Raw genomic sequence first — 24,070 nt, forward strand, 5'->3', positions numbered from 1 at the left:
TGGACCACAAAGCTGCCCAGTTTAGATTTGACTGCACCACTAGCTGGGAGGTGTTTCATGCCCAACTGCTGGTGCTGGGCAGACAATGCAGCTGGAGTGAAAAGAATAAGGCTGACAGCAGCACTGAGAGAGAATGCCCAGCTGGTGCTGCTGAACCTGGCAGAGGAGGAGACCACCTTTTACACCCGACAGGGCCTCTGGCAATTCAACGTCATGCCGTTTGGTTTGTGCAATGCCCAGGCCACATTCGAATGGTTGATGGAGAGGGTGCTGGACGGCATTCCAAGGCAGGCGTGCACTGTGTACCTGGATGATCTACTGTTGCATGCCCTGACCTTTTCTGGGTCCCCACTCAACCTGTGGTGGGTGCTGAAGAGGATTCAGACTGTGCCCGGGCAAGTGCCACTGCATCAGTGAGCAAGGCATCGCCACAGACCCTGAAAAGGTCTTCGCTGTGTAGTAATGGCCCAGCCACTTGACAAAAGCTCTGAGAAAAACATCTGCTTCCACTGGACCCCCGAACACAAGCGCCATGACTGCACCATGCCCAGACCAGCGCCCCCGTGCTCACCACCCCATCCACAACAGCCACAATTCATGTCAACAAGGAGCATTGCAACGCTCGCTAGCTGCAAACCGTGACTGCCAGTGCCAAGTGCGGTGGCAACCTGAATGGACTGACGAGACTCTGAGTTCCTTTTTGGGGACAAAAAGAGATAAGGTGGGGCAATGTAATGTTCACTGAGTTGTACTGTTGCTCTGGCATGCTGTGATGTGATTGGCTGTCAAAATGTCTGTTCAGATCGGGTCAAGTCAAGGGTAGTGCCAATAGCACTTGTGTGGGATTCTGCATCCTCATTTGCATATAAGAGGGTGGGACCAAGGGTATAAAAAGGGGCTGTGCCCAGCCAGTTTGGGTCTTTGTTCCTGGAAGTAGTGTTGCTGTCAGAGTTGTGGATTCCATTCCTGCAGCTCTTATATACTGGCCCTCTCCCTCTCGCTTCTCAGATCTGGTTGGAGGAGACCTCTTGGTAGCCTTTGCCCTTTGCTCAGTCAGCGTCCTCGCCACCTGTCCATCATGGAGGTTCTCTGAGGTTGTTACAATATGTATTACTTGTCATGACACAAGTGCATCAACATATAAAATGAACTGAACAAGTAAAAGAAAACAAATAGGTAAGTGTACTAACTAACGCGTATAAACTGTCAAATTAAATTAACACAGCACCCCTACACACGTTATAAATGCAGCAGCAACATACAAGACATGCACATTATTTAACAGAATGGTGAAGCAACTCACCAGAACTGGAAACACCAAATTGTTCAGCTGTGCCAAAAAGGTGTTCTTTAAGGTGGAGTTCCCTTTCCTGTCCCTGTCCCAGTTCCTGTTCCTGTTTCTGTTCCTGTTCCTTTTCTTTCAGTGTTTTAACACGAGTTAAAAACTTGTTGATAACCCAGTTTAAGAAAGCGGTACGATATGAGCATTCGCGCAAGGACAAATTGGAACTCCGACACACATACTTAAAGATACCCTACAGTATTTTAATATTAATTAAGTTATTTGCATTTGGAACTACAAGTTATATGGCTGAATACACACAACATTACCAAAAAATACTACCAAAATATAGTGATAAAAAGGTGAGACTTATTTTTCTTTTTCCAAGCAAATTGTCACAGTTTCTGGACAGTCCATTAGTGGCTACTAGTTGCAGGACTCAGCCTAATCGAGCGGGCTGGTTGGCTCTGAGAGCGAGGAGCAGGTGTGGCCTCGATGCATGCTTATCTGCATAATGTAATGCGGCTTCACTGTCCAGAGACAACTGGGATTCGGGGCTGTGTAACTTTAAGAAAACTTATGTGGAATTTGTGAAAAGCAGTAAGTAAGAAAGACTGAATATTTTCAACGGTGTTCGTTTAAAACTTTGAAGAAGTGTTATGTTGTTTCGCCGTGTTTTTCATCCTCGTGTATGGCTGCTTGAAGAATATAGTCTGCATGACAAGTGTAAGGTTTTAACTGCGGTGCGTGTAGCCATCAGTTGAATGCTATCCTTGCATTTTTGACATAGTGGTACTTGGTTAAGGGGTAGTTGACAGATCGTTCAGCTTGCTTTCGGCCTGGTTGTTTTGTATTACATAGCAGAGCTCCTATAACGTGTCCACGATCACAGTAAATGGTTTTTCCCTGGTCACCAAGCTCTACAGGCAGCGCAGCTATGCACATCTTGCACTGTTGCCAGGCTGTAGCCTACAGACAGGTGGTGGTTATTGAATGATAACGGGGTACAATAATTGCAGTTGTGACAGATGACTAAAGAGAAAAGAAGGTGGACACCTTTCGTTCAACAGCGGGTATTCGGTTGTTTTCTTACTGCTGTCTATAGAGAAAAAGAAAGCGACACTTTAACCCAAACAGATGTATATCATGTTTGCACACAGAGGCAAAAGACGGTAACTTCATTGTGAAGGCATTGTTATTTGGAAAGATTTTCCTCAGTATTTCATAAATAGTTTTATGGCTGTTGTTGTTTTAAGATAAAAAAATTTTAAAAAAAGTTAATTGTACAGAACTTGAGAAAACTAAAAGTAATAGAAGTTAAATACTGAGGTTGTTTGATTCTCCTTGAAATAATGATAAAAAAAAAATTAAAAACCACCGTACTATATTGTGTCCATACAGATTAGCCTACTCGGCAGTGCTTCAGTTGAACACGTAACGTTTATAATGTGTCGTTTTATACCCACGTCTTGTGTAAAGTAACATTAACTATGTAAATACTTAGCTCTACCTCGAAAATCCTAATAGATTTTCAGTACACTTGCAACTTGCTCAATGGGCAACTGTATGTCAGGAAATTCTCACTGTTAAAAAGCCTGTTGCTACAGCAACACAGTGGCATATTTGTAGTGTTTTTTTCCTCTCCTGCACAGCAGACAAAGAACTTGGAATTCAGTCGTTTCTGTGTCTTCTGGGTTTCATATGTAGAAAAATTTCGAAAATAAAGGTTCTTGAAATTGTTATTATTCTTTAGCTTTGTACTAATATGGATCATGTTTCTGTTTCCTGCAAATCCAGCAAGGGAGGTGAGCATGGTTAATTGTAATTGATTTACCAGCTGCTTCCTCTTCCTTCAGCCAAATAGGTGGTCCATCTCATCTCTATACAATGCACACAGCTAATGTGCTAATCAAGGCTCCTGTTTTGTAGATTCTATTCAGAGAACAACATTTAATACACACTGCTGGAATTTGACAGCAGAATGACATCTGTGCAGGGCAGCCCTCACAGTCAGATGTCAAGTGAGAACAAAGAACGGATTGTATTAAAACTACTGTTTGAGTTATAAACAGATCCACTGAAGTAAAGAGGGTATGGGGATGGCTCACAAACAGTGTATAAATACTGTACACTAATAAAGAGATTCACTAGCATTTACTCCTGCACTCCAGTATAGTGCAGTATTTGCACCAGATTTTGCATTACCTCTGGCATCATGTTGTAAGCCGCATAACAATTGTACTTTGACCATTTACTCCCACACTGACCTACCAAAGGGTATTTACAGTAACTTACCAGTCTCCCTCTCTGAGAACTGAAAAGTATTTTCCAAATCTTCAAATGGATCATTCAATTACAAATGTTGTATTTGTCCTGGGACTGAGTGTTTTGGGGTGGTCAACTGAATTACTGCAATTCCACAAGATGAATTAATAAATCAGTAGTTCACATGCTCTAATTAATTTTGTTTAAAAAAAAAAAAAAAAAGATAAAGTGGTGGTTTTGAAACCAAAATAATTGGTGGATCTGATTTTAGGGCTTTTATTTTTAACTGTTCTGAGGTACAAATAAATAAATAATACAGTTTATTTTTTGAATGTTATTCGTACTTGAAGCTGTTCTCATTTCTGTAATAAATGCAATGTTGTGTTAAGATATTAATATGGAAAGCACCAACATAATCTGGCTGTCAGTTTGGAAAAAATACCTGTTGAGGTTGGTTTAAAATGTTGCTTTCAAAATGTAAGGTGAATAACATCAGCTGTATTTTTATAATTCGAAAATGACTATATGATTAGATTCCAAAAGATCTAAAGGCTATAGAAACCTAGCAGGTATTTCCAGTTCCAGAATTATAAAGTTTTGCATAGTAAGTGGATAACTAATAAACCCTATTACATGGAAGTTTGTATTTCTCTTTGTAACACTTTGTTCATTACGCAAATAGCAAGTATTTTCAAGAGTTACAAAAAAGAACTGGAGTTAAAAAAAAGAAAGAGGTGTAATTTCAAACCACAGACTTTTTTTTTTTTTTTTTTAAGAAAGAAATAAAAAAACAAAGAAAATATTGGTAATTTTTACCAAAATTCCAATTTTTAAATTTTCCAATTGTGGACAAAAAAATGGAAAAATTAAAACACATGACCATGTTTGATTTTTTTAATTTTCAGGAAAATTGAACCAAGAAGTGTTATACAGACCTTGGTTGTAAATGTGAACCATTCTGAGTTATTGAGCTGCCATGGCAGGAATCCTGTTTTACTAGCCTGCCATGAATGGATCACAGCAGAGGAAACAGCAGTCAGAACACAGCTCTGTTTTACTAAACGTTGGTGTGGGCTGTTCATCTGATTGCTTTGTTTCAGATACAGACAGAGAAGTTCACTCTAATACGACCATCATGTATTCACAATAAAAGGTTATTATTGATGATCTGCAGATGATGTTGCAGACAATATTATACAATGACCAATAAAATATTTGAAGTTGTCTAATCTTCTTTTCAGATGAACTTAATCATTGTATGAATCAGGATCTCTGTGCCATGTGCCTGTTGCCTCTCACCTGGATAAGCCGAACAGTCCAGTTAGAAGAGATGTTGTAATTGTCTACAACAATGAAACCAACTGAACTAAAGCCATGAGAATGATATTGGCAGATGTAGGTCCAGACTAATTATCTAATGCATTTTGTAACTTTTTTATGTTGCCAAAGTTTGGTCGTTAACGAGATGTAGTCTGCAGACAGCCACTTTTTTAAAAGTATTAAATCAGTGCCAGTGTTTAATGGAGCACCAATCTGTAATTCTGTCAAATGTAATTGATTATTTTCAAATCCATTAAAGAGGAGTCTACTTCAAGGTTTTATTAACCATTAATCTTAATTATCGGACAGAATTAATTAACTTTAAATGTACATTTATTACTTGTAATTGCTGTTCTTGATAAGTCAACAAACTTTTTAGAAACAGTGCTAAAAAGTAATAATTACATATTTAAAGTGAATTAATACTAAAGTTGTAGTATTATTGGAAGAACACTGAAGTAGAATAGTTCCCAGTATGGTTAGGAGCAGTGTTTGGGAGCTGGGCTCTGGGCTCACACACTACCCCATGGTAGATGGCATGGACAGTCATTTTCAAGGCATAGCTAACAGTATGAGGGCTAGCAATACCTGATTGACCCATGGCTATGACAACCTCTTTCTGTAGGAAAGTCTACAGGTACCTGAGACTTGAAGATTCCTACACAGATAGCAGTGGCGTGCGGTGGGTTTTCAAGTAGAGCATGCACTAATATATGAATGCAACATGTAACTCAAGAAATTATATATATATGTGTGTGTGTGTGTGTGTGTGTGTGTGTGTGTGTGTGTGTGTGTGTATATATATATATATATATATTATAGATATATATATATATATATTATAATATATATAGCATATAGCTTTACAAATTCTTCTGTAACAACGTGTAAAAGCTCTCCTGACTTTTAGCTTGCTAAGTAGGGTAAGCAGCAGGGTGAAAGCAGCATGACTTGTGGCTGGACCACGAGAACGTGTCTGTGACGTCACTACAGAGAGCAGGATACTGGGACCCGAGTCACCCAACCTGATGCAGAGCTAGCGCAGCATGACGTGAGAATAACAGCACAAAGAAAGTCCATACAATTAACACATTTTAAAAATTAAATATGTGTAAATGTAGGAACTAGAAAGAACCTTTTTTTTATTTTTCCGATAGGGCATGCAGTGCATTCCTTGCTGCCCCTGACTGCATGCCACTGGCGGGTAGCTTGTCTTGTAGAACAGGACAACCTGACAAAAAACATCTAGGTCACCAGGCCCTCAAATCTCAGCCTTGGTTTTTGAACCTTTTACATTAATGTGAAATTTTAAATGAAAAGAGAAATTGGCCAAGACTGCATACCCAACACTACAGTATCCAACTACTATGGCATTTTTCAATAACCTTTTTTATGATGAATAAATCAGTCTTTTTTTAAGAGTGATTTATTCAGCATTCTTCATCGTCGTATCGGTATGACAGGGATATCATGGCGTGACTGCTTAAAGGAATCAGTACTTTGCTTTTTAATTATTACTCATTCAGAATGTGTCAAATTCAATGTGAAAAAAACACTGTACATAAAATATCCTCATGCGCGATTGCATACAGTGCCCAGAGCTATTTTTTGAGATTTTGTGGCTTCTTGTTGCTGCTGAGAACCTAATAACAGAACCTACCCACCTCTTCACATCAGTAAAGCATTCAGCTAAGGCTGATAGAGCCAGATTATCATCAGGTTTTATAGCAATGAAAGTTAACACCATATTTATAGATTATCTCATCCACCGGTAACATGTACAAAGAGAAAAGAATGGGTCCCAGTATAGAGCCTTGGGGAATGCCACAGGCAACCTAGGAAAATCCAGGCACAGAGTCTCCTAATGAAACAAATTGCTGTTTGTTAGTGACTTGATCCATTTTAAGATAATACCAGACAATCCAGCCCAACTTCTGAGATGATCAATTAAAGCAGTATGGTCCACTGTATCAAATGCAGCATCTAAAAGAACAAGAATAGATACATAGCTAGAGTCTGCACTTAACAGTAGATCATTCACCACTCTGATGAACACAGTCTCTGTACTGTGCACAGAACGGACAACCCAACTGAAACTTTTCAAGCACCTTGTTACTTGGTTTGCTATTATTTTTCTATAACCTTAGCTAGAAATGGCAGATTTGAAAAATTTAAAGCAGTAATGTCTAGCTTTGGTTTCTTAACCAGAGGTATAACCACAGCCATTTTAAGGCAGAGGGAACTACTCCTGATGTCATTGAAGGTAGGATCACAAAAATAAAAAAGTTGTAATCCCCTCTAGCTAGAACCGCCAGAGCAGTCATTCTGACTGCCTTTTACAATATATGTTTTTATTTTAAGCATAACCTACAGTATTCTATTTTATTTTTATATACAAGCCTGTTGTTATCTCTACTGGACCTGGCAGCCATCAATTCCTTCGTTCTGTACAAGGAATGCACCAGGTAAAAATATCAGTAGGAGAGATTTCATCTTGAAGCTAGCCACAGCGCTTTGGCAGAAACATTTCGAAAACTGCAAAGCAGCAGAGTGCAAAAGCTCAACCTGGACTCTGTAGCATGGAGTGACACGCAAGACAAAACATATGTTACTTTCTTTTTAAATTAAAAACTACTTTTGTTTTTACAGTATTGTATGTACATATACCTGTTCACACCTGTTTACACACTAGTTTCTTTTGAAATGTTTATTATAGTTTTTCATTTTTTTGAAGTAGTGCTTCATATGTGGTAAGTTAGAAAATAAACCCTTTTATGTTTAATTGTTCATTTAAATACGGTGTTTCAGCTGTGCAGATGTTTGATATGATGTGCTTGAATAAAACTTGAGTTGTATCTGATAGTTTGTCTTTCATTTTAATTGCAGAATTACCGTTACTGGGAGGATAAACTCAATTGCTCTTTGAATAGTAACCTATATAGTCATACCATGGTGCATACAGCCAACAAATTGCTTATTACAATGCAATCATTCTGTATTTGTAGAATTATTTTTCCATGACAGAAATTGTAACATTGTTTTATGTTCATATATTCTTGTTTGTAGGTAAACTGTGAATGTTTTCAGCAAGTCGACACACAAGTTGTGTTAATTGCCAGCAAAATACTACTAAACCTTTTAAATGCCCTTTGAATGTCCCTGAAACAAGTGATGACAAGATATTAGTTTGTTCCAATTTCCCAGCAAGACAGAGCACGGGGAATGCAGACCACCTGTGGCTATACCACCTTCTGGAACTCAAAGACACTCTCTCCCTGACAGTTACACCTGTGTCCCAGCTGTGGCTCAGGAGACAACTGCTATTGCCATACTGGAGTGTGAAATTAGGTCATTCCAGAGCTGTTATTAGAGGCCAAAGCCCAGGAGGACTACTGGAAGACTCATGCATTGCAACTTGTTGACAAAGACCAGCTCACTAGTGATGAAGCCATTGCATGGGCTGCCTCTCTGCAACCTGTCGAAGACCCTCCAGCTGTGAATGCACTCCTACCTCTCTTCAATGAGAAATCTGTTACTCCGGCAATGATTAAGCATCGCACGGATGTTATAAGACAAGCGACTGAATTTATCAACAGTGTTTAAAGAAACTGGCTTGTAACCAGGAAGTCCTGGGTTCAAATCCCAGCTCAGCCATTGACTCGTTGTGTGACCCTGCACAAGTCACTTAAGCTCCTTGTGCTCCGTCTTTGGGGTGAGACGTTGTTGTAAGTGACTCTGTAGCTGATGCATAGTTCACACACCCTAGTCTTGTATCTTGTAAAGTGCTTTGTGATGGTGGTCCACTATGAAAGGTGCTAAATAAAAGATTATTATTGGGTGGATTTCCCTTGAAATTTTGTTTTTTGGCAAAATGTTGTTATCTTTCTGTCTATTCATGGGTAACAGCCTCCTGTTTTTGACTTTGTAGGAACAGGAATCTTATCAGCAGAGTGTTCCACTCATGCCGGTCCCACCTCCTCCTCCTCCTCCTCCACTTCCACTCATGCTGGTCCCTCCTCCTCCTCCTCCTCCTCCTCCACTTCCCCCTCCAGCTCCTCCTGCATTTGGGTCACCTCCTCCTCTTCAGGTATGCTTGCACTTCTGATTCGCTGTATAAGTCACTATCATTATCTTTGGTTACATTGATAAAAAAAAAATATATGCAGCTGTGGCCAAAAGGACTGAGACTTGATTTAAAAAATAAAAAACTATATGAATACAATTTAGATATAATTAAAGAAACTGCAAAATTATATTGCAAAAGTTTACCGGAAGCCATAGTAGTAGTACAGTGTTTCATGTTTGATTTCAAAATGTCACATTTTTTTCAGTTTGTGTCAGTTTTTTGTTAAGTATAAGGAAAACCACAAATAGGTATGTAATTCGATATGTTAATGTAACATTATTCAGCATGTTTAATTTGACTTTATGAAGAAAAATGTGTTAATTCTATAGTGATGCTAATTTTTTGGCCATATCTGTATGTTTGACAGAATACAGACCATTTATTTACATTTTATACTAAAAGTTAAAAATGAGTAAATACAAACTGGGGTGCAGCATTCGTTGTGTTCCATGTTGGTCTGGATATTGGAGGTGAAGGTGCGGGGGTCCCTGTTGGACAGGAGTTTTAACCAGACTATGAGAACTGTTTCTATGGTGCTGTTGTACTATTTCAGGAGGCTTTTCATTGTATTGGTAATGAAAAACCAAAATTCACAACAGAAAGGTGTTAAAAAAAAAGACTATATGTAAGAACAGCCTTATCTAATGTTCATTGGATCTCTCTCTTGTAACTGCAGAGTATATGTACTGCAGATTTGTGTCTGGTCTAGTTCATGCTTATGAAGTAACACATCTTAGGCTAGATTATTCCTTGACTGTTGCACAGATGTTTGTAGCCCAGCACAGCGCAGCTTCACAATTGACTTAAAATAAGGACAGGCATCACTTTGCTGAACCCAAACAAACTTACTAGCAGGCAGGCAGAATACAGAGCTGTGATACAGTAAGCATACAGTCAGGTGCAGATTAACCATGTAGAATATGGGTGAGAGAGAATTACTTGTATAATACCAGGACAATGGCCCATTCCCCAGAACTGAATGACCAATCAGAGCTGTTCCAGTGTATTTCCAAACTCTCTGTTCTGTATTCCTAGTAAGCAGCAACAAAGCAAACAAGCAAAACATACTTAAACATCCTTATTTTGCATAATTCAACAAAATGGTGAGCACTGGGCTGCGGAACAGGACAGCTGAATGTGTTAAAGATTACACTTGGGTTTAGATTTCTAACATTAGAGAAAATTAGTCTCTTTTAGTGCTGCAGGCAGAAATTATATAGTCATATATATGCCATATATATATATATATATATATATATATATATATATATATATATATATATAAGAATTACAGTACAATAAAGAGCAAGATACAAAATACAATGACTTCAGTCCTAATAAGAGCAAATATAAAACACAGTACGATTTCACGGCAGTTCAAGAGCAGAGAACAGTGTTGATAGATACATCAGGGTTAGATACGAGTACAAGTGAGATACAAGATACTACAGAATGAGTTAAGTGGAGGATTAAATACAGTAAAATAGGGAGCAGATAAGTACAAGTTAAAGTGCATTAAAGACTATATTGACCAGAAGGGGAGAGTTGAGTTTTACAGGTGTTGTCTGAAGAGGTGTGTCTTGAGGAGGCGCGAGATGGTGGTCAGGGACTGGGCAGTTCTGATATCCGTAGGAAGTTCGTTGTAAGAATAACTAGCGGCACAAGGTCCTCCTGTGCATAAGCTTTTAGTTGCTATCGTTTTATGAGCAATCAGTTATGAGTGCCCTGGTTCTCAGTGCCTCATTGTAATTGCTTTCCAGACGCCAGGGGAGTCATTTCATAGTACTACTGCTGTTGCACCTCAGGAACTTAATCAGGTAGTAGAAAACATAACTTATTTTTTCAATTTCTACAATGTTGAGTTTTACTCAAATTTCTGTTATTGGCCTGCAGGGAAGTAGTCAGCCACCAAAGGATGAACAACAAGGGCGAAATGCACTGTTAGCTGATATTCAGAAAGGGAGGCATCTGAAAAAAGTGGTACAAGTCAACGATCGTAGCACACCAGTGATCGACAGTAAGTGAAAAAAAAAAATTATGACGGCAATTCCCGAAAATGTTAAAAAAAAAAATGTAGTTAATATAGTTTTTTGGATTTCAACGGCTAAAGGTGCAGCTCGAGATGCAGGGAGCAGTGCAGGTCCCGTGGGGGGAGGAGCAGCTCCTGCAGCCCCCTTGGGAGGCCTGTTTGCCGGAGGCTTCCCTGTCCTGAGACCTGCAGGACAGAGAGACAATCCCGGTAAGGAGTATCCACTCATCTCCGATTACTGTCATTTGCATGTTAGATATATAGGTTGCTCATATGTGGGGGGTGTGCAGGGTACTGTACTTGGGTTATAGTATTCTGTATAGTACGCTATATTGTTTTGACGTGCAGTGTGACAGGGTTTGGGTGTGTCTCTCTGGTATTACAAAGTATTTTATTAATTTGATAAAACAGATGTCCTGAACTTCCTAAACAATTTTTCTTTTTTTTTCTGTTAGAAAAAAAATAAGTTAAATATTCTTTGTTTTTACTGACAAATGCCTTATTAAGTTTATGTGGTTAATGACCCTTTGATACAATAACCTATTCAGTTTCCACTTGTTGTTTCAGTTTCCAGACCAGCCCATTCGCCAGGTGACATCAGAAAGCAAGTACAAAGATTTCCTGTCAATAACACAAGACCTGCTGCCACCACCTCGATTGAACCCGAGACTCCGAGGCCAGCAAAGCCTTTGGATCTACCTTATGCTTCTCGAGGGACACCAGTCAGACCCAGCATGCTAGCACCTCCCCCTCCCCCTGCCTATACCAAATCAGTCGCCTGTGTGCCTCTCACCTCCTCTGTTCCGCCCCACCCACCACCTTTCCAGGAGAGACCTAGCAAGACACTGTCTCTTCCTTCTGGTTCTCTACCCCCTCCTCCTCCTCCTCCTCCTCCTCACCCTCAAAGTAACAAACCTGCCTGGCTACAGAATCAACCCTCAACCCCTCCCCCTCCTCCCCCTGCTATGTCCCATTCTGGTCTCCCTGACAGATCATCTGGGAGTTTCTCCTTCCCTGCCCCTCCCCCTCCCCATAATAGCCAATTCATGGATAGTCTTAATTCACAACTGCCACCTCCACCACCGCCTCCCTCCTTTTCATCTCTTAGGCCCAACAGATCCTCTCCCATGCCCTCTAGTGGCAACTGGGGTAACATGCACGCAACACTTCCTATGTCTCCCAAGCTACCATCGACCCCCTCTCAAACCTCAAAGTCTGGCATGTCTCTCCCTCCTCCTCCTCCCCCTTTCACACCTCCCATGGCTGGATTTCCTAGAAGGCCACCTGATGTACCAAGAGCCAGAGGTAATTTAGCAATCTGACTGACAATCGTGTAAGTAAAGAAGTAAACAAATGGGGAGGAACGCTCTGTTAGAACAAGTAAATACACAGAGGTTCATTGATTATATTTATTTACATTACTTTTTTAATGGATTTACTGTGCACACATGCTGTTGTCAGTAATGGTGCTCCAAATACTGACATCTGAGAAAAACATTCTGATGGCGGGAGAGCTTGCAGTGACAGATAGGCCAGAATACACTGCTAGCTGATATTTAAAAAGGGTCGTGTCTAAAAAAAAGTGGCACAAGTCAATGATCGTAGTGCACCAGTGATCAACATTACAGTCGGTTTCACAGACCGCGATTAGCACTATTCTTGGACTAGCTCAGCTAAATTAACATCAGGTAGTCCAAGAGCAGCGCTAATCTGGGTCTGTGAAATCAGCCATTGGTGTGCAGTTGTAGTCAAACGTTTACATACCCCTAACCCTAACCCCGAACCCTAACCCCTAACCGTAACCTAAAGAAGAGACCTTTGAGGTCTTGAAAGCTTGTGAATAATTGTTATTTAGTTAGTCCAATGAAAGATATCACTTCTCCTTCCCTTTGTCTATTATCTCTGGACTAAGACGGCTACCATTTCATCTATCTACATACCCCAATGGAAATTTATAATTTCTAGAAATTTCTCAAAAAAAATTAATTATAGGAAAAATCTTTTGTAGCAAAAGTTTTGCTTTTGTGGATGTGGAAAAAAAGTTACGAGTAATTTTGTTGAAGGTATGGGGTTTAATGTGAGGTTTAACAGCTTGTTTCAAAGCCACAGTTAAACTAATCTGAAATGACCTAATACTGCCTTGTGAAAGCTCTTACTGTTTGCAGTCCTGTTCTGCTGCAGGAAGACAAGAACACGCATAATACTCAGACAGTTTCGATCTCCAAGAAAAAGTAACCGACACTAATTGGTCTATTGTTGCCACTTAAATGCAGAACACAACAGGCTAAAGTTTGTTCACTATCAGCTACAGTTTCAGTTCTCATCACATTCTTCTGCATTTTTTGAATGTATTTGATAGCCAATTTTAAATAATAAATGTATTCATTTTACATGTGCAGTATGCGATGGCCTGCTGCATAGTGCAGCTGTAGGCTGTAGTTTATAGCAGATAATATTTACTAACACTTAAACATTGCTTGTCTGTGGATACCTTTCTGGATGCCCACAGACCTTAAACTAAAGAGCTACGGATTGGTGTTGTGTCATGGTACAGCCATTAACCAACACCAAGAAACATCCATGGTTTTCAGTAGGTTACTGAATGACACAACACATGGGTCAGCCACACAGGCCTGAGAGACTATTCACTACCATTCAGTTACAGACACTGACCTATATACAATTCTCTGTTGCCTTTCCTAGACCCTTAGCATTCAACCCATCTGTTGCATCTGAGCATTGTCTTAACCCACTGAAACAGGTACTCTCACATTTTGAAAAGGTGATGCTGCTTTGCAAATGCAGATGGCCATTAAAGCGCAGTGTGATATTGGAGATCTGCCCCTGGTTGACCCAACTCTATGAAAAGCAGATGGTTTCAGGAAAGGTGGATGTGAGGCTGAACAAGGTCACTGCAGAAGAGCTGGCATGTTTTGGGAATATTCCCTTGAGCTTTTTCAAATACTTGATGACATTCTGTAGAAAAGACTGCTCCATTGTCAAAGCGGCAAAATTTAAGCTTCACTGTTTATTCCAATCAAGTGTTAATTTGAGATTTTCCCCTGCAGGGGGTGGAAGACCAACCCCTCCTCCAGCACCACCTGCTCGATCTCCAAACACAGAGCTGTCCAGCCGGAATCAGAGCCCAGCCAGCCCTGACTGGCCCCTAAGCCACCCCCCTCCCTCTCCACATCCGCATAAAAATGAGGAGATGCACAATTTAGGTAAGCATATATACAGGTATATGTGGAGACAGAGAGAGGGAGAGAGAGAAAGAGAGAGAGAGAAAAAGAGACATTACCTAAAAGGAACAACACTCAAAACTAGATGTTTCAACAGGACAATGCCTGTATATGTATTTATTTACAAAACAAAACCCTTAACTAAACTAAACTTCTAGCTAATCAAAAACTGGATGGATATGCTGTTTACTGGTTCAATAAAACACATATATACTTTTCAAGCTTTCCAGTTTTGCACGCAGGTCTCTCCCCAGGCCTCAGCCATCACACAGACAGACCAAACATTTTGACCTGATTGTCTTGAACCTCTAGGATTCCTCCCCTACCCTACTCTGCCACACACACACACACACACACACACAGTGCCTTGCAAAGTATTCAGACCCCTGACCAATTCTGTCATATTACTGAATTACAAATGGTACATTGAAATTTCATTCTGTTCGATATTTTATTTTAAAACACTTAAACTCAAAATCAATTATTGTAAGGTGACATTGGTTTTATGTTGGGAAATATTTTTAAGAAAAATAAAAAACTGAAATATCTTCCTTGCATAAGTATTCAACCCCCACAGGTAGAGCTACCTTTAACAGCTTTAAGTCTTTTGGGGTAAGTATGTACCAGCTTTGCATACAGTGTCGTAGTGATTTTAGCCCATTCTTCTTGGCAGATTTGCTCCAGGTTGTTCAGGTTGGTTGGACGATGCTTGTGGACCGCAATTTTCAAATACTGCCACAGATTCTCAATGGGATTGAGATCAGGACTTTGACTGGGCCACTGTAGGACATTCACCTTTTTGTTCTTGAGCCACTCCAATGTTGCTTTGGCCTTGTGCTTGGGATCATTGTCCTGCTGAAAGGTGAATTTCCTCCCAAGCTTCAGTTTTTCAGCGGACTGAAGCAGATTCTCTTGTAGTATTTTCCTGTATTTTCCTGTATTTTGCTCCCCATCCATTCTTCCTTCAGTTGTAACAAGCTTCCCAGCGACAGCGAGTGGAAACGACAGCAAGTGGGAGAAGTACAGGCGTGGAAAAGTACAGAGCAGTTTAGAAGCAGTAAGGAGAAATTGCATCTTTAATTGCTTTAATCAGAAAACACTGGACATTGGGGAAACACAGCAGCAGCTCAAAGTCAAACAGCCATGTGTGTGTTTTTCTGATAACAAACAAGCTGAAACTCGGAGCAGCTGATTCAAATTCAGCGCCGTTCTGAGACACGGGCGAGGGGAGGAGCCAACAGCACAGCAGAACAACGCAGTTAAACGAGGCAGTCTTCCCAGCGACAGCGAGTGGGAGAAGTACAGGCGTGGAAAAGTACAGAGCAGTTTAGAAGCAGTTTGGAAGAAGGCTGACAGCTGCAGAAGAAACTCAACTTCAAAAAAAAAAAAACCCTCAACATGGTCTTCAAGCCAGTAATCTGTGACACCTGCTTGATGTGGGAAATCCGAGAAAACCCAGCAGAGCTAAACCAAGTGTGCGTAAAGTGCCACGTGATCCAGGACTTGCATAAACTAGTAAGTATGCTAGAAATGGAGCTGGAAGAAGTGTGACAGCAACAGGATCTTGAGGAACTGGCACACCCACAATTCATGGAAGTCTGCATCACCCCTAACAGATTGAAAGTCACCAGGGAGATAGAAGGTCAGAACAGCTGGGTTCAGGTAGGCAGAAGCAGGGGGTAAAAAGAAACTTCGTCAAACACAACTACCAGAAATCAAAACAACCAACAAATTTGAGTCACAATTTTGATGAGCAGAACCAACAACAAGAGAATGAAAGGAACAACATCCAGGACCCTATTGACAGTGGTGACCAGACAGCAAAAAGAAGGGAGGTCATGATTGTTGGGGACTCCATATTGAGAAACACAGCAAGTTCAATTCGCAGTTTGGACCCCCTTACTACAACAGTGTGCTGCCTTCCAGGAGCCTCTGTCAAGCACATCACTGAGAACGTGGACAGGCTCCTAGAACAAACAGGAGACGACCCGGTAGTAGTCGTCCACATCGGTACAAACAACATTGGAAGAGACAGACCAAAATCTCTGCAAAACAAATTCAGAGAGCTAAGAAGGAAATTAAAAGAGAAAAACAAAACTGTGGTATTTTCTGGTATACTACCGGCACCTTGCAAACCATATGGACAGCTGGAAATAATTAATCAAAACGCATGGCTGAAGACGTGGTGCACACGGGAAGGCTTCACCTATCTTGATCATTGGACCACATTCTACAACGAGGACTATCTGTATAGACGGGACGGACTGCACTTAAATAACAAGGGAACCAGTCTACTTGGAGAAAAGATCCTCGAGCAGGTTCAGAAGCATTTAAAATAGAAAGGAAGGGGAGAGAAATCAACAAAAAAACAGAAGGGAGACCGCATCAAAACAAGAACAACAACTCAGGTAAGACAACCATTAAATGTATTTATCTAAATGCTAGAAGTATCAGAAACAAAATTCTAGAACTTGAAGCTACTGCACTAACAAGTAACTATGATGTGATAGGTGTTACAGAAACTTGGTTGTCTGAGAGTGATGGGGACGAATATAATATTTATGGGTATACACTGTATAGGAAAGACAGGCAGGACAGAAGAGGAGGAGGGGTAGCGCTATACATAAGAAACAGTCTTGAAGCCCAGGTGTTAAACCTGGACAAAGAAAATAAAGCAGAGTCAATATGGGTCAGAAAAACAGACAAAAATTCAAAGGGCATAATAATAGGAGCGTGCTATAGACCGCCAGATTCAGACGATGAGCAAAATAATCTGTTATACAATGACATTAGAAATGCGTGTAGCAAAGGAGAAACCATACTAATGGGGGATTTCAACTTCCCCCATATAAAATGGGAAAACCCGGTGGGTAGCACGAAGGATGAAATAGAAATGGTGGAAATGACAAATGACTGCTTCCTAACACAATTTGTCAAGGCACCGACTAGAGGGGAGGCATGCCTTGATTTAGTCTTTTCAAATAACGAAGACAGAATAACTAAAACAGAGGTCAGAGAACCACTGGCAAACTCAGACCACAACATGGTCTCATTTGAAGTGTTTTTTAAAACCCCAAAAGTAATGACTAAAGCTAAGGTTTACAATTTTAGAAAAGCAAACTATGAAGGTATGAAACAGAGACTAACAGAAGTAGATTGGAGTAAAATAGCATTGCTAAGGGAGCTAAAACCAATTCCAAAATGTTTTTCCAATATTACAACAGCAAGAGAACATTCAAAGAGGAGATTAAATGTTTAAAGATACAAATGGCAAAATCGTAGATGAAGAAAAAAAATAGCAAATATATTAAATGATTACTTTTCACAAGTTTTTACAAAGGAAGATACTGACAACATGCCCCACATGTCATCCAGTTCCTATCCAGTTTTAAATAACTTTAGCATAACTGAGGCAGAAGTGTTAAAGGGACTAGGAGCTCTTAAAATAAACAAATCCCCTGGGCCGGATGAGATCTTCCCATTAGTACTCAAAGAAATGAAAGAAGTAATTTACAAACCGCTAACCAAGATCATGCAGCAGTCTCTTGACACAGGGGTGGTACCGACAGACTGGAAAATTGCAAACGTAATACCGATCCACAAAAAGGGAAACAAAACTGAACCAGGTAACTACAGACCAGTAAGCCTGACTTCTATTATATGCAAACTTATGGAAACTATAATAAGATCCAAAATGGAAAATTACCTATATGGTAACAGGGTCCTGGGAGACAGTCAGCATGGTTTTAGGAAAGGGAGATCGTGTCTAACTAACTTGCTTGATTTTTTTGAGGATGCAACATCGATAATGGATAATTGCAAAGCATATGACATGGTTTATTTAGATTTCCAGAAAGCTTTTGACAAAGTCCCGCACAAAAGATTAATTCTCAAACTGAACGCAGTTGGGATTCAAGGAAACACATGTACATGGATTAGGGAGTGGTTAACATGTAGAAAACAGAAAGTACTGATTAGAGGAAAAACCTCAGAATGGAGTGTGGTAACCAGTGGTGTACCACAGGGATCAGTATTAGGTCCTCTGCTATTCCTAATCTACATTAATGATTTAGATTCTGGTATAGTAAGCAAACTTGTTAAATTTGCAGACGACACAAAAGTAGGAGGAGTGGCAAACACTGTTGTAGCAGCAAAGGTCATTCAAAATGATCTAGACAAGATTCAGAACTGGGCAGACACATGGCAAATGACATTTAATAGAGAAAAGTGTAAGGTACTGCACGCAGGAAATAAAAATGGACATTATAAATATCATATGGGAGATACTAAAATTGGAGAAGGAATCTATGAAAAAGACCTAGGAGTTTTTGTTGACTCAGAAATGTCTTCATCTAGACAATGTGGGGAAGCTATAAAAAAGGCTAACAAGATGCTCGGATACATTGTGAAAAGTGTTGAATTTAAATCAAGGGAAGTAATGTTAAAACTGTACAATGCACTAGTAAGACCTCATCTTGAATATTGTGTTCAGTTCTGGTCACCTTGCTATAAAAAAGATATTGCTGCTCTAGAAAGAGTGCAAAGAAGAGCGACCAGAATTATTCCGGGCTTAAAAGGCATGTCATATGCAGACAGGCTAAAAGAATTGAATCTGTTCAGTCTTGAACAAAGAAGACTACGTGGCGACCTAATTCAAGCATTCAAAATTCTAAAAGGTATTGCCAGTGTCGACCCAAGGGACTTTTTCAGCCTGAAAAAAGAAACAAGGACCAGGGGTCACAAATGGAGATTAGACAAAGGGGCATTCAGAACATAAAATAGGAGGCACTTTTTTACACAGAGAATTGTGAGGGTCTGGAATCAACTCCCCAGTAATGTTGTTGAAGCTGACACCCTGGGATCCGTCAAGAAGCTGCTGAGATTCTGGGATCAATAAGCTACTAACAACCAAACGAGCAAGATGGGCTGAATGGCCTCCTCTCGTTTGTAAACTTTCTTATGTTCTTTCTTAAGATGCCCAGTCCCTGCTGATGAGAAGCATCCCCACAGCATGGTGCTGCCACCACCATACTTCACTATAGGGATGGTGTGTCTTGAGGCAGGAAGTGTTAGGTTTGTGCCACACATAGCGCTTTTTGGTCAAAAAGCTCTACCTTGGTCTTATCTGACCACAAAACCTTTTCCCACATCGCAGCTGGGTCACTGTTATGCTTTCTGGCAAACTCCAGATGTGCTTTCAGATGGTACTTTTTGAGTAATGGCTTCTTTCTTGCCACCCTCCCATACAGACCAGTGTTATGCAGAGCTCTTGATATGATTGACTGGTGCACCATTACTCCACTCCCAGCCACTGAACTCTGTAGCTCCTTCAAAGTGATTGTTGGCCTCTCTGTGGCTTCTCTCACAAGTCTCCTTCTTGTTTGAGCGCTGAGTTTTGAGGGACAGCCTTTTCTTGGCAGTGCCTGGGTGGTGTGATGCAGCTTCCACTTCTTGACTATTGATCCAACTGTGCTCACTGGGATATCCAAAGACTTGGATATTATTTTGTACCCTTTCCCTAATATATGCATTTGTATTACTTTATCTCTAACTTCTGTAGAATGCTGTTCAGATTCACAGCCTTACCAATGAGTGGGATTTTTATCCCGAAAATGTGACAGCAACTTTAATAGTTCGCAGGTGGAGGCCAATGGTAAGGTAATTGTGTCCTCATTAGGGCAATTTCTTTCATCGGTGCAAACTGGGAGCCTCCACAGCACAGGGGTTGAATACTTATGCAAGCAAGATATTTCAGTTTTTTATTTTTCTTAAAAATATTTCCCAACATAAAACCAATGCCACCTTACAATAATTGATTCTGAGTTTAAGAGTCTTAAAATAAAATATCGAACAGAAGAAATTTCAATGTACCATTTGTAATTCAATACTATGACAGAATTGGTCAGGGGTCTGACCTATATACACACACACACACACACACACCACTATATATATATATATATATATATATATATATATATATATATATATATATATATATATATATATATATATATATGTATGTATGTATGTATATTACAGGCAAACCCCAAAACTGGGCAATTAGTACTGCAACACTTAGTAAAGAGAAAATCTACCATTTACAATAGTTGTTTGAATTTAAATGTGTTACAAGTGGTACTAATTATGAAACGATTAATACTATGTTATTACCAATATTTATTTAATCACTTGTATTAGAACATAACATTGTTAAGTGAATATGTGATTTAGAGGATGGGTCCATGGCTCCTGGTCATTTCTGGAAGGTGGCATCAGGAAGTAGTGCCATTTGCAATGGTTATTTGTTTTATGGTTGTGGATGTGCAGACTCTGAAAAGCATTTCCCCAAACAGGCTCAAAGAAATGATCTCCAGTACAGTGATTACCCCCAGGCATGATTTGATGGAAAGCATGTTTTTTGTTTCTTCCTTAACTGTTTCAGATGACTTTGAATCAAAGTTTAAGTTTCATTCAATGGATGACTTTCCACCACCAGATGAATATAAGCAATTTTCCAGAGTATATCCAAGCAAAGAGGCAAGAGGTACAGTAAGAGAGGGGAAGCAAAACCCTGTAGTGTAAAAACTGTATATGTGTACTGTAGATATATATGTATATATATATATATATATATATATAGATATATTACACACAGATAGATACATGCATGAAAAGAAAAACCTTGTAGTGTAAAACCTGTACATATATACATACATGCATGAAAAGAAACCCGATCTGTATAGTGATACAAAATAGTGACACCACTCGCATTTGTAACCTGTATATTAAACATGAAAACCAGTTGGCTACCCCCAGTTCAAATTGCTTTCAGTTGTTTATTGCACTTCTTAATTGTTTAGTTAATGAAAGCCAAGAGCTCAACAAAAAGGCAATTTCAGGGGGATATTGCTTCGGCTATTTTAAACAAACAGCTGGTAAGCATTGCGTTTATGAAGCTTGCTTTGTTTAATTCAAGTGCATTTACAAGCTACAACATGCTGCCAGTATCTGCAAACGTGCAGATCACATAAACACATTGCTGTCAATGCCATTACTCTCTAGCCTGGTTTTAATATTTATTTATTTATTTATTTATGTAGCAAGGTTGTTAATTGATCTGGGTGGTTTTGCAATCTTCCACTGTACTATATTAAAATGTTTTCTCTATCAATCTACCTTTCTTTATATTTAGGATTGGATTGAATGTTTATAAATATGTTTTTTTTTTTATTCCAGTTAACTCACAACCACCTCCAATAAGAACACATTTGAGATGAACAGATTCAGTGGTGTAAATACTGTGTTAAAATTGCACCACAGTAACATGGAGACGGTCCTTACCTTGAAAGAGCAAAGCACGGAGTCTCAAATAATCATCCGTAAATGTGTACTTCTTGGTAATTTTACAAACTGCATTTCTGTTACAACCCAGGTTTGAAAGTTTCCCAATAAGTAGTACTGCTTATTATTCCTGTATTATAAAGATATCTTGTGTTACTGTAAGCACCTGAACAAAACACCCAAAAACTGTCAGAACTAAACCACCCCCAGTATTAAATCTATTCTCCCAAGAGCTGGCATGCAGGGTCATTTCTTAATCAATTTCTCCAACTTGTCACTCTGGATTGTAAAACATAATAAAAATATATTTAGGTGAGGCACACTGACAGCAGCAACGCAAAATGGTGAAATCATGAATTAAAGCACACAAACACACATGTGCAATAAATATGACATGAGATTTTTATTATTGTTTTAAAAGGTATCACCGGAATGGGGTGCAGAACATGAGATTTCAAATTGTTTTCTTTCAGTCCTTTCTCTCTGCTTTTGAGTTTCCTGTTTTTTGGTTTGGGACCCTTAGCTGTATTAAACTGGTGTTAATTTACCGTCTGAGAATTTATATGTAAAACAGGTCAGGGGGATGGTGGTTGTTTGTCAAATCTATAGAATAATCTATAGAATAATCTGTAGAATAATCAAGAACATGGTAAAGGATGCTTAGGAATTTATGAAGCTAAAATACAATAGAGTGATATACGCTACCATTAATAAATTTAAATATGCTACATAGGATTTATTATAACAAGTTAAACATACTATTAATGTTAAATACTTGGCTGTTTTTCTACTGCAGGTTTTTCTGTTGAAATTAAAATGTACATCTGGAAAATGGGTAACATTGCTGGTGTTTTAAAAGTACTTGGTCCCGTGTGTCTTTCCAGAAAAGTAGAAATGTATGTCCTCACTCTCAGCCATGAGTGACCTGCTGTACAGAGAACACTTTTTCTGAAATAATAAATATAAACCATAAAGACATATAAACTGGTTTAGGGGTGACACTGTGGCAGAATTCTGAGGCACCACAGACAGGAGCCCCTGGCATTATTCACACATACCTGTGAGTTGTTGGCCTGTGTGAGAATCTCCCTTTTCACACTGTAACTGAGGCACTGCCCTTCATTTGATTGCTTTTTAAATAGCAGGGTCAACAATCCAGTGAAACACCTTTTAAATAGCATCTCTTTTTAATCTGTTATGTCCCGGATGCCTGAAAATAACCTCCTTTGGAGACCGGTTAATGCCCTCTTTTCTTATCACTTGCATGATCCGTTTTAGTTTGCACAGTCCCCTCCAATGCAAGCGAGCAAACCTCCTGCGCTTGTAAACAAATTCCTGATGTGGATGAAAAGCACCTAAAATTACTCATGTGCACAATATTTGAATATTACTTCCTCTTAGGGGTGTTTCAAGATTACTGTTCAGACTTTATGTAAAGTTATTTTTTGCTACAGCTCAAATGTTAAACTACTGCCCGTGGGGAATTATGATGCAATCATGTATATGTATATCAGCGTGACTGTCCGAACCAGTTTTTATTGGGATTAGTGCATATACGGGAGATTTGAGGTCCTTGTCAAATTCCTGGTTGGCTCAAAACAACAACAAAAAACATCCACTGTCAATTAAGTTCTAATTAAATTACAATTTATAATTATGGTTTGGGAATACAAATATCAAGAAATGTAGCAGATGAGACAACGATCCATTGTTGTGCTTAGACCAAAGAACACAAGTCATTCTAATGGATTAGTGTTTATATGGTTATCTTAACTAATTTACCAAACATGGCTTTGAAGTAAGGCCCATGACTAACAGTACTTGCATTGTGTAGATAAGAGATGATTGTAACACAACACACCACAAACTGGAAGTATTTTAAACATTGTATTAATAAAAATGTAAAATGCAGATGTCTGTTTTTATTGAAAAGAAAAAAAAAAGCTATCGTAAACATTAGTAAATGATATTGTTTATAAAAACTATAATATTGTGTACATTTGAGAGACTACTGTACTGCCATTTCAGTGGAAACTAAGTTATAAAACATACCGCATTGGTCTGTAAATGAATAGCTTATTTTGGGTCTTGTTGGACATACAAACAGTACCATGGAGTAGTAATATTCTAAATTGCATTTTCAATGTATATTTGTATTACTTTGTAAATATATGCAATATATACATATTGACACACTGTACATTCTATATAAAGAGAAGGATTGTTGTTAGTACGAATACAGTATTGAGGAACAATATTGTGTACACACAAAATTAGAAGCTTGCACCACAGACCAAACAATGTGCCTTATTACCTCCATAAGTACAGAATACCCAAAGGCAATTTATGCTCTGAGGCTTTCAATAATTTATTTTTTAAAACATCTTTAAGGAATACAGATGAAGCTCACAACAGGTTTGCACACATTAAAGCGTAAGGCAATTCTAAAGTTGCACTATTGC

The 24,070-nt window shown here is 39.1% G+C and overlaps 1 protein-coding gene across 2 annotated transcripts; it reads left to right on the plus strand.

Annotated features, from left to right (window-relative positions):
* The first annotated feature begins 1,431 nt into the window (after nucleotides 1–1,431).
* Nucleotides 1,432–23,475, plus strand: LOC121315122 (WAS/WASL-interacting protein family member 3-like). Of its 2 annotated transcripts, none has more exons than XM_041249046.1 (8): nucleotides 1,432–1,644; nucleotides 8,796–8,954; nucleotides 10,887–11,010; nucleotides 11,104–11,232; nucleotides 11,590–12,327; nucleotides 14,091–14,246; nucleotides 20,710–20,811; nucleotides 21,504–23,475. In XM_041249046.1, the coding sequence occupies exons 1-8, from the start codon at nucleotides 1,588–1,590 to the stop codon at nucleotides 21,542–21,544; spliced, it is 1,506 nt and encodes a 501-aa protein (XP_041104980.1). In that variant the 5' UTR covers nucleotides 1,432–1,587; the 3' UTR covers nucleotides 21,545–23,475. The 2 variants fall into 2 exon arrangements, with proteins under 2 accessions (XP_041104980.1, XP_041104981.1); XM_041249047.1 differs by lacking the exon at nucleotides 1,432–1,644 and adding an exon at nucleotides 1,781–1,882.
* The last annotated feature ends 595 nt before the right edge of the window (nucleotides 23,476–24,070 follow it).

Source organism: Polyodon spathula, chromosome 4 (genome assembly GCF_017654505.1).
Source record: "Polyodon spathula isolate WHYD16114869_AA chromosome 4, ASM1765450v1, whole genome shotgun sequence".
Classification (NCBI taxonomy): Eukaryota; Metazoa; Chordata; class Actinopteri; order Acipenseriformes; family Polyodontidae; genus Polyodon; species Polyodon spathula.

Coding starts and splice junctions, on each gene's coding strand:
- LOC121315122 (XM_041249046.1), top strand. CDS start 1,588: ATGGCTGAATACACACAACATTACCAAAAAATACTACCAAAATATAGT. Junction 8,955..10,886: donor GGTCACCTCCTCCTCTTCAG/GTATGCTTGCAC, acceptor ATTGGCCTGCAG/GGAAGTAGTCAGCCACCAAA. Junction 11,011..11,103: donor TAGCACACCAGTGATCGACA/GTAAGTGAAAAA, acceptor CAACGGCTAAAG/GTGCAGCTCGAGATGCAGGG.